This window comes from Grampus griseus (genome assembly GCF_964374135.1).
Source record: "Grampus griseus genome assembly, chromosome: 1".
NCBI classification, from domain to species: Eukaryota; Metazoa; Chordata; class Mammalia; order Artiodactyla; family Delphinidae; genus Grampus; species Grampus griseus.
In genome coordinates this window covers 168,667,640-168,678,928 of record NC_139017.1, presented here as the reverse complement: position 1 = coordinate 168,678,928, position 11,289 = coordinate 168,667,640, and the positions used below count along the sequence as shown (strand labels likewise).

The following is an 11,289-nucleotide window of genomic DNA, read 5'->3' as shown; positions in this document are numbered from 1 at the left end:
GCTTGAATCCCAGCCATGTGTGCAACTCACCTGCTCCTTCTTCACCGCTTGCCTCATCTGACCAATGTACTAGGGGACAGCCGTACTTTTTTTTTTTTTTTGGCCGAGTGGTGCAGCTTGTGAGATCTTAGTTCCCTGACCAGGGATTGAACCCAGGCCCCAGCAGTAAAAGTGCTGAGTCCTAACCACTGGACCACCAGGGGATTCCCAGGACAGCCGTAGTTTAAATGAGAGGATGTACTTAGTGGGCCTGGTCTCAGCAGACCCTCACAGCGTGATTTGCAAGAAGAAAAGATGGGAAACAATCGAAATGTTCAGGAGTTGGAACAAAGGTGGCATTGTTTGAGGACTCAGTTCTCTACACTAGATTGATGAACTCGTTGAACCCTCACAGCTGTATGGGGGAGGCACTGTTATCGCCCCGTCTTGCCGATGAGGAGACTGAGGCACAGCAAGGCTGAGTCACTTGCCCAAAGTCGAGGCGTTAACAGGCAGAGTGGGGATTCGAACGCACCTGTCTCTGACCACACATCCAGTGCCCTCCCTGCATATGTGGTTACTTTGATCTCTGTACTGATCGTGTTCTCTGGTTCAGGGGCTCAGTCCATGCTGGGTGATAAGGCTGGAATGGGCTCAAAGTGGCGGGACCATGACTAGGACCCAGACCTCCCAAGGCTGAAGGCCCCTGTCTTGTTCCCTGTAGAGCTGTCGCCTGCCTCAGCACACCGGCTCCCTCCCTCCCTCCCTCCCTCCGAAGCCATGGTCTGGAGGAAGCTGGGCTCCAGCAACTTCTCCAGCTGCCCCAATGGCTCCAGCCAGTGGATATGGGACGTGTTTGGCGAGTGTGCCTGGGATGTCTGGGACAAGGCCAGCGTGGGCCTGGGCTTGATCTCCATTCTCTGCTTTGCTGCGTCCACCCTCCCGTGAGTAGCATCAGGGTGGTGGGACCAGGGCTGGGTTGCACGGGTGGGGCAAGTGCTCCTGGGGCTGCACCGAAGAGGGGCTCGCTGGCTGGCGTTGGGCCTCTCCAGACTCAAGGCCAAGTGTGCTCCCTCTCCCACCCCCACTGACTGACTTCCAGCCCACCCTGGAGGGCCCTACAGCGAACCTCACTCTAGGCCCCGCCTTGAGCTGGACCATGCTGACACACAGGTAATAATAATAACACCTGTTCAGTGAGTGCCCACTGTGTACCTAGCTCATTTCTAAGCACTTGACATGTCTTTACCCTATTTAATCCTCATAGCCACCCTGTGAAATAGATACAATCTGTATCGCTTCTTTACGAGGAAATAGAAACCCAGAGAGGTTAACTAACTTGCTGTGAATTGCACAGCTAGTCAGAGAGGAGGCGGAGGAGTGGGAGGGCTGGGGTGCATCGAACTTGGCCTTTGTTCTGTGACAGTCTGGTGGAGGACAAGCAGTGATTACAAAACAGCAGGGCCATTGCTGTGATTAGGGAACGTGGACACACTGTGACCTGGGCAAGTCCCTTCACTGCTCTGCGCCTCAGTTTACTCATCTGTAAAATGGGAATGTTGTTCCCTACCTCACAGGGTTGCTATGAGGATGGCCTTTACACACCGTACGCTCAGTCCCATGGCTGGGCAGAGGGGGCGCCGAAGAGGAGAGGTGAGGTCAAAGAGGTCATCCAGGGCCCTGTAATGTAAGGGCATTCTCCACTGTTAGGAAATCTTATGCTGTTTCTCCTGAGGGAGAAAGATAACAGTTTAATTGAGAGATAATTCATATACCACTGAGTTAGCCCATTTAAATGTACAAGTCCAAAGTTTTGGTATATGCACAGAGTTGTGTAAGCATCGGCGCAATCAGTTTTAGAACATTTTTGTCACCCTAAAAAGAAACTCAGAAAGAAATGAGTCGTTCCTCGTTTCCCTCTAAATCTCCCGGCCCCAACCACCAATCTGCTTTCTGTCTGTAGATTTGCCTATTTTGGACATTTCATATCAATGGATCATACAGTATGTGGCCTTCTGTGACTGGCTTCTTTCACTTAGCATAACATCTTCAAGGTTCATCCACGTCACACGTAGCTAGTGTCAACACTTCGTTCTTTTTTTACATCCGAATAGTAGTTTTCGTTGTATGTGTATACCTTTTGTTTATTCATTCGTTCATTGATGGACATTTGGGTGGTTTCTACCTTTTGGCCAGTGTGATTAAGGCTGCTATGTATGTTCATGTACAAGTTTTAGTGGGGACATGTGTGTTTACTTCTCTTGGGTATATACCTAAGGGGTGGAATTGCCGGGTCACAAGGTAACTCTGTGTTTAATCTTTTGAGGAACTGCCAGACTGTTTTCCAAAGCGGTTGGACCATTTTATATTCCCACCAGCAGTGCATGAAGGTTCCAATTTCTCTAAATCCCCATCAACACTTGTTATTTTCTGTCTTTTTTATTATACCATCCTAGTGAGTGTGAAGTGGTATCTCATAGTTCTCATTTGTATTTCCGTGTTGGCTGGTGATATTAAGTAGCTTTCCACGTGCCTATTGGCCAAATTATATTCTCTTTGGAAAAAGGTCTGTTTAGGTTCTTTGCCCATTTTTCAATTGGATTATTTGTCTTTTTGCTGTTGAGTTATAAGAGTTCTTTATATATTCTAGATATATTTTGCAAATATTTTCTCCCATTCAGTGGGTTGTCTTTTCACTTTCTCGATGGTGTCGCTTGAAGCACAAAAATTCAAAAATTTGTTGATGTCCAATTTTTTTTTCTTTGGCCGCTCCGTGCAGCATGTGGGATCTTAGTTCCCCGAGCAGGGATCGAACCTGAGCCCCCTGCATGGGAGCTCGGAGTCTTAACCACTGGACCGCCAGGGAAGTCCCTTGATGATGTCCAATTTACGTGTTTTTTTCTTTTGTTACTTGTGCTTTTGCTATCATGTCTAGAAAGGATAGCTTAATCCAGGTAACAAAGATTCACCCTTATCTTCTAAGAGTTTTATATAGATTTATCCAAGTCTGACACCAATTCTGATGTGTTTTTTTGCCACACCATCAAGCAATCAACTCAATTCTTACACTGTCTACACCTGAGACAGCCTCAGATCCCACAGGTTAGGGGCCCAGTCCTACAAGTCCCACAAGAGTGCTCCCTCCTCCCCACTTCTGAGACCAGTCACAGGTCCAGGTTGTCATTTGTGCTTCTGACCTCCAGCTGTAGATGGCGATTCCTCCGACCCCTCCTCAGGTTTGATTAGTTTGCTAGAGCAGCTCCCAGAACTCAGAGGAATGATGTTTATGGAGGCTTTATTGCACAGTCATTGGCCATTAGCGATTGGGCTCAATCTCGAGCCTCTCTCCTCCCCTGAGGTGGGTGAGGGGGGTGGGACAGGGGCCCCTGACACCAAATGTCCCAACCTTCTAATCTTGCTGTTGGTTCCCCTGGCAGTGAGTCCTTATCGTCAGGTGACCTAAGGGCTTTCCAAAAGTCACCTTATTAACATTACAAAAGGCACCTTTTTTTCTCTCTTTCTCTCTCTCTCACCCCTTAGGACATTCTTAGGAGAGCTCTGTGCAGGGAACAGGGAAGAAGACCAAATATATATATTTCTTATTGTAAATCACAGTATCACAAATTAGCTCTTACATGTAGAGCTTTGACTCAGCTTGGGTTGTATTTTGTATACGGTGTGAGGTAGGGATCCAACCTCGTTCTTTTGCATGTGGTGCCCGGTTGTCCCAGTACCATGTGTTAAAAAGACTACCATTGGGAATTCCCTGGCAGTCCTATGGTTAGGACTCTGTGCTGTCACTGCTGAGGGCCCAGGTTCAATCCCTGGTCGGGGAACTAAGATCCCACAAGCCGTGCAGCGGCCAAAAAAAAAAAAAAAAAAAAAAGACTACCCTTATCTCATCAAGTTGTCCCAACATGCTGCCTAGGGCTTGACATTTTTACTGACTCACCTTGTCCCAGCTGCCATACTAGATGTGACAGAAGTAAGCAAAACCGACCCCATCCTTGCCTTTGTAGACCTTCTGTTAGGGAAGGAGAACTGGAGGGACGGGGGAGAGACTGGAGGCAGGGAGGCTGTGTAAGGCATCCAGCAAGCAATGATGTCTGGGGGATTGGATGGGTGGCCCTTAGCAGGCAAAGCAGACAGGTTTGGGTGATGGGTGGAGGCCAAGGGAGAGAGACTCCCCATCTTGGGGTGAGAGCTCCCCCAGAAGCACGAGGAGCTGGTGGAGCTGGCTGAGGCCTCCCCTTTCCACCAGGGCATAGTGCCAGCCCTGCCGGAGCCTGGCTGATTAACCAGGGAGGGGGTGTCAGAGGTCTGGGAGGAGCCCCAGGTGATGGCAGGGAGGGCAGCCACCTTCCTGCTTCTCCTTAGGACTCGGCCTTTCCTGAGTGTGACAAAATCACTTTCCCTGAAGTTTATGGAGACTCTTCAAGTCACAGTATCCTGGAAGGGCAGGGCCACGAGGTAAACCTTAAGGGCCTCTCCAGGCCAGCCCCATGCTGGGCACTGTCCCTTCCCTCAGGAAGCTTGAGTCCAGGAGGAACTGACCAATGCTGGCAGAGCTCCCTTCTAGGAAGGCCCTGAGGAGGAACTGATATTTCCTGAAAGATACAGAGGAGGGACTGGGTGAGCCATCTGCTGAGGCAGAGTTTGGAGGAAGAGAAGGCAGTCCTGGTGAAGAGGTGGTGGGGGTCGGAGTGTCCCCTGTCGGAGGAGGGAGTTGGAAACAAGGAACACAGGCTTGGGTGGGAGACCTAAAGAGCTGGGGGCGGGGTCAGCAGGAGATGGAGGTGGAAGGATGACCGTGAAGAACCAGGGCCAGGCCTAGCTTTCCTAGCTTCTATCTTGGGTGGAAGGTGGGGTGAGGTGCTGTTTAGTTACCTTTTACTAATTTAAATACATGCAGATGATTAAAGAGAAATGTAAGCAGCAGATGGCCGTTGTGGAACGACTCAGAGCAAGCCTGGAACCTCAGGGTCTGAGTGTGAATCCTGGTTCCCTGACTTTTCCATCCCCAAAGAAGCCCATCGAGACTTGACCCCATGGCTTGTAATCAGAGCTCTGGGAGCCACAGCCCGAGGCTTCTCTGTTGCCCTTTGAAGATAACAGGCCCGTATTATCATCCATCTCCCCTGGAGATAGGGCATCGCCCAGGCCTCGGCTGTAGGGCAACCACCATCCTCCTTCCTTCCAAACACCAACCCCCCTCCCGCTCCTCCATAGAAGAGAGAACCCAGGGTCCCTATGAAGTGGTTCTCAGGGTCTGACGCAAAACATCAGGGCCCTGTAAAGGCCCCAGGTCCCCACCAAGAGGCTGCTGTGGAGGAGAATCTATCGTGCAATGGCCCTCTCTGGAAAGATGCATGTCCCATAGAGCTCCTGGCTTGGAAGGGATCCCCTGGTAAGAATCCCCAAAGGGCAAAGAAAGGCCCATGAGGATCCCACCTGCGGGAAGGATCAGCTCCCAGGCGACCCCCTGTGCAGACGCCGCCCCGGCCCCGCTATTCCGTGTTGGCTCTTCCCATGTTTACCCTCCACGCGGTATCACAGCCGTCGGCCCCTGAGCACACGTCTCCCTCCTCCGCCACAGCCAGTACATCAAGGCCTGCAAGATGGGCAACATGGACCAGGCCCTGTCCCTGTGGTTCCTCCTGGGCTGGATCGGCGGAGACTCCTGCAATCTCATTGGCTCCTTCCTTGCTGACCAGCTGCCCCTGCAGGTGGGCTGGTCCCCGGGCTGGGTGGGCTGCCAGGGACAGTCTGCAGAGGCTTCCATCTTGCGAGGGCCCCATGCTATAGAGAGAGCCCTCTGCCTGCCGCACAGTGTGACAATGGGCTGTGGGCCTCAGTTCCCCCATCTACAAAATGAGCACATCAAACCACAGGATGGCTGGGGTCTTTGACCTCTGAGGTGCTAAGATCCTGACTGAGCTTTCAGGGCATGGGGCCCTGGAGGAGGAAGGTTTTCCCTTGGGAGGCCCAGGTGCTATCATTCTTCTGTGGCTGGGTGGAGCTGGGACTCAAAATCAGGACTCTATTGTCTTCCCAAGGGGGGCTGTAAATCGCCCCTGTATCAGGCCAAATGGTAGCCTCCACTTAACCTCTGAGTCCCATTTTGTCCTGCCTGGTCATGCTAGCCACCGTTTCCTCTGTCTGCCCAGGCGGGCATGTGCCAGGCCCTTGCCTACCTGCTTTCTAGCTCTGCCAGGTGGGAACTGTGATCCCCTCCCTTCCAGATGAGCAAACAGAAGCTCCAGGAAGTGAAGCAACTTGCTCAGGGTCACCCAGCTGGGATGGGGCAGAGCTGCCCGGGTGCTGGGGTGTGGTCCCCGAGCCGGGGACTGCAGCCAGCGCCCTGGGCTCCCTCTTCTCTTGCAGACCTACACAGCCGTGTATTACGTCTTAGCCGACGTGCTGATGCTGTCGCTGTACTTTCATTACAAGTTTAAGAAACGCCCCTCTCTGTGTGAGTACGGGGATCCCTGAGGGCAGCCAGGAGGCCTGGAAGCTTGGGAGGAGGAAGGTTTCCCATTGCTGGTGATAAACCAAACCTCAAAAAGGCTTCCTCGGGGGCTTCCCTGGTGGCGCAGTGGTTGAGAGTCCGCCTGCCGATGCAGGGGACACGGGTTCGTGCCCCGGTCCGGGAAGATCCCACATGCCACGGAGCGGCTGGGTCCGTGAGCCATGGCCGCTGAGCCTACGCGTCCGGAGCCTGTGCTCCGCAACGGGAGAGGCCACAGCAGTGAGAGGCCCGCGTGCCGCAAAAAAAAAAAAAAAAGGGCTTCCTCGGGGCCTTATCTGAAAGCTGGGGCCCTGATCACCTGATGAGCCGAGATAGAGGGCAGTGAGCACATCCGGGCAGGACCACAGGGAGTCCCCTTCACTTAAGTTCTCTCATTCAGCAAACATGGCTTCAGCTGCTCCTCAGTGCCGGGCCCTGGGCTTGGAGCTGAGGAAACAAGGACACGGCACACAGGATTCAGAAGGGGCGGATCCAGGGCTGTACAAGAAATGATCCAGGCACCTGGGGGTGGGGCTGTCTCAGCATTTCCATGCTCCATAATTCCCTTCCTGCCCCCACTGCCCTCATCAGTTTAGCTTTACAACCTTAGGAGAAGGGTACTCTCATTATACCCATTCTACAGATGAGGAATAAAAGCTCAGAGAGGTTAGGTCACTTGCCCAAGGTCACACAGCCACTGAGGGACAAGGCCAGGACTCAAAGCCCAGTCTGTCTGCTGCCACTCAGATCCCTAATCTCAGCTTCCCTCCTGCCTCATGTCCAGGGTCTGCCCCCATCAATTCTGTGCTGTTGTTCATCTTGGGGGTGGCGTGTACCGCCCCACTGCTGAGCAGCGCTGGCTTGGTGGCTGCCCCCAGGGAGGTCTTCCGGGGGCGGACGCTCTTGTCTGTGGAGCCGGGCAATAAGGTGAGGTGTGGGCACGCGAGAGTAGAGCAGGGTGGGGGTCTGGCTCACCCCGAGGGCCCGCCCCTGCATGACCACGAGGTCAGGGGAATTGCCCTCGAGGAGGGAGTTGGGGCTCTCAGGCTGCACCCCAGCCCCTGCTGAGCACTGAGCACTCCACTCTGCCCTCTCAGCCCTTCACGCAGCAGGAAATCATTGGCTTCGTAATCGGCTCCGTGTCCAGCATGCTGTACCTGCTCTCCCGGCTGCCTCAGATCCGCACCAATGTGAGCCGTGGGCAGGGGCACTGGGGCCACGGGAAGAGAAGCCGGCTGGCAGCTCGGGCCCCTGGGTTAGGGAGTAGCAGCAGGTCTGGTCCACACTCACTGTTGGCTTGGGTGACTGAATCCACTTCTCCAAGCCTCAGTTTCTGCCTCTGGAAATGGGCATGAGATGCCTGCCATCCAGGGGTACATGTGACCTGCATGTGTCCCGGGGAGGTCGGAGGTCAGGTGAGAGCGAGGGGCTGAGAGCAGAGGAGAAGGTGGGGAACCAGAGATGGGGGAGCCTTGCTGGGCAGTGAGTCAGAGTAGGGCTGGGGAGCAGGCACCTTGGGGCGAGCAGGGTGGGGCAGCCCTAGTCTCTTGCGACCTGGGCAGGGTGGCCTGGGAGATGACGTTGGAACGGGGATGAGGAGTCAGGCCCTGGAAAGGGCTGATCTGGGCAGCAGGCCCGTGTCGACACTGGTCACACCGTGTGCAGTCTGCTCGGAGCATGTGCGTTGTGACAGGGCAGACGGACACATGGACAGTTACAGTCCAGAGAGACAAGAGGCCCGTTTGAGGTCTCTGACCCTACACCCCTCGCTTCCAGTTCCTGCGGAAGTCGACCCAGGGGATCTCCTACTCGCTGTTCGCCTTGGTGATGCTGGGGAACACGCTGTACGGGCTAAGCGTGCTGCTCAAAAACCCTGAAGTGGGCCAGAGCGAGGGCAGCTATGTGCTGCACCACCTGCCCTGGCTCGTGGGCAGCCTGGGCGTCCTGCTGCTCGACACCATCGTATCCTTCAGGGTGTGAGGGTGGGTGGGGTCGGGGGGGGCCACAGCAGCCTCCGCCTGCACGTGGCTTCAGCATCCATCCATCCATCCATCCTTCCTTCCTTCCATCCATCCATCCATCCATCCATCCTTCCTTCCATCCATCCATCCATCCATCCATCTCTCCATCCATCCATCCATTCTTCATCCATCCATCCATCCATCCATCCTTCTATCCATCCATCCATCCATCCATCCAGTCCATCCATCATCCATCCATCCATCCATCTATCCATCCATCCATCCACCCATCCTTCTATCCATCCTTCCATCCATCCATCCTTCCATCCATCCTTCCATCCAGTCCATCCATCCATCCATCCTTGTGTCCATCCGTCTGTCCGTCCATCCATCCATCCATCCTTCCATCCATCCTTCCATCCTTCCATCCATCCATCCATCCATCCATTCTTCTATCCATCCATCCATCCATCCATCCTTCCATCCACCCATCCACCCATCCACCCATCCACCCATCCACCCATCCACCCATCCATCCATCCATCCATCCATCTGTACATCCAAGAGCCAAACCTCCCATGTGCTGGGCACCCCTCCAGGTACCGGATCTATTTGTGAGTAAGAACAGAATGGTCCTTCCTTCAAGAAGCTCACAGTTCAGTGGGGAGGCAGACAGGATATGCGTAATCATAAATAATTACTTCATTGTGGTGCTACTGAGTAGCACACAGAAAAACTGCAAGAGTGTGTGACCAGGGGCCTGTCTGTCCTGGTTTAGAGGCTCAGCAGATGCCTCCACTAGTGCCATTGAAACGGTGCCCTGAACGAGAAGTTAGGCACAGGAGAGGGAGGGATGTTCCTGGCACAGCTTGTGCAGAGGGTCTGGGGAACAGGGCATAAATCAGCCCATCCAGGCAGGAGGAAGGAAAGCTGCAATGTGGAGACACACACACGTGAATTAGAGATGGAAAAACTTGAGTTCAAATCCTGGCTCCCCGGTGTCCTGTGTGACACAGAGCAAACCGTTAGCCTCTCTGTGCTTCCATGTCTTCATCTTGCTGTCTCACCAAGGTCATGGGGCAATTACATAAGCTAAGGTGTCTGGAAATACCCAGCAGCGGACCCAGCACACAGTGAGCGCTCAGTAAATGTTTGCTGGATGGCTGAGCAGGGCATTATTTGCATCTCCTTTGGGAGGGGGTAAACGGGGCCCTTGTTTCGACGTTTACGGAGTTCCTGGTGGGTGCAATGAGAGATGAAGAAAGTTAAGCTCTAGTGCCCCAAAATGGCCCCTGCCACTTGCTGAAACCCCCAGGATGCTGTAGGGTGAGAGGAGGGCAAGATTCTGGGGCTGGGGTCAGGGGAGGCTGCCTGGAGAGGAAGACCCAAGCGCTGGACTTGGCAGATAAATGGGGTTTGGCCGGTTGAGGGGTGGGAAGGCAGCAAGAGCAGAGGCCAGGAGGCCATGGCTGACCCTGCCCACCTGGCCGAGTTGCAGGGAGGGAAGAGGGCAGCAGTTCTGGATGGGGCCACAGGCCACCCTGGGGCAGGTCCAACGCAGGCTGTGCTCCGCTTGGCCTTGACGTTGACTCCTTCGGATCTCCATACAGTTCCTGATATACAGGGATGCCGCCACCTCATCAGAGCGCCAGCCACTCCTCCCCAGCTGAGCAGGACCCAGACCCAGGCCAACCCAGGATGACAGGGACCTGCAGATGCCCCACTCAGGAAGGGAGAAGTATGGGCAGTGACGGTGCTGCTGACCCTGGGCTGGGCCGTGGAGGAAGCTGGGGGTGCCTAGAACTCCCAGCCCGACCGCCTACCCCCAACACCTCCAAAACCTCGTGAGCTGACCCTTCCGGAAGCCCTGACTGACGGACTCTTCCAGGAGCAGGTCAGCCCCCAGGGCCAGCCCACCCCGCCTTGGGATTCACCGCCAGGGTCTGAGGCAACTGTCCCTGGAGCCTGAAGGGAGGGCCTGCAGCCGAGACCTCGCCTCTCAGAAGACAGTGCAGCTGCCCCTCAGCTCACCTACCTCATTCTGCCTGCTCCCCCCACCCAACCGCCTGGGGAGGAGCCCAGCTCAGCCTGGTGCACCCTGGACTGTACCGTCGACTGCAGATGGCCTAGTGAACGGTGCTCCCTGTGAGGCCCGTCCTGGTGCTCCTTTCCCGGTGCCGGGCTCTGCGCTGCTCTGGGCGCAGTGTTGGATGGCGATCGGGGTCCCACCTACAGGCCCCAGTGGGGGCCTAAGGGGTCAGGATGTGGGAGAGCCAGGCCAGAGGGGACTGTGTCTGCTGGCCCGCCCCTGCCCAGCCTCTTGGGCCTCCAGTTTCTTCAACCTGCTTCTCTGTGACAGGCTCCACACCTGGTGGTGGGGACACAGCAGTGAGAAAGACACTCCTCCAACAGGATCCCTGCTCCGCGGTGCTCAGCAAGAAGCGGAATAGTTAAGGTTCAGACTTTGGTTCTGCATCTCAACTTCTCTGTGCCACAGTTACCTCATCTGTGCAATGGGATGACAGTATTACCACTTTATACGTCCTTCTAGGGATTAAATAAAATGGTGTGCTTATGGATGTTAGCCCTGAAGTCTGGCGTGCAGAAGGAGCTCATTGAAGGTTAGCTTTGATCATTTTTAGTTGGAGGAGAAGGACAACCAGATTTCCCTGGAAATCAGGGAGACCTTCCTGGAAGAGGTGACATGGCAGAAGGACAGTCAGAAGATAAACGGGGAAGGTGCCAGTGTTGCAGGCGGGAAGGGTGGAGAGGAGGGAAGGGCTTAGCCCCGAGCTCTAGTTCCTGTGCCCCAACTTTAGTTTGCCTCCCAGACCCCAACCT

At 54.6% G+C, this 11,289-nt stretch overlaps 1 protein-coding gene across 1 annotated transcript; it reads left to right on the top strand.

Moving 5' to 3' along the window:
- Positions 1-759: 759 nt before the first annotated feature.
- On the top strand, positions 760-10,975 carry SLC66A1 (solute carrier family 66 member 1; the record flags this gene model as incomplete). The annotated part of the gene is made up of 7 exons (XM_082664057.1): positions 760-923; positions 5,576-5,705; positions 6,364-6,451; positions 7,272-7,414; positions 7,585-7,677; positions 8,264-8,449; positions 10,059-10,975. 7 exons carry the CDS (start codon positions 760-762, stop codon positions 10,116-10,118), a joined length of 864 nt encoding a protein of 287 aa, XP_082520183.1. The 3' UTR covers positions 10,119-10,975.
- Between the last annotated feature and the right edge of the window lie 314 nt (positions 10,976-11,289).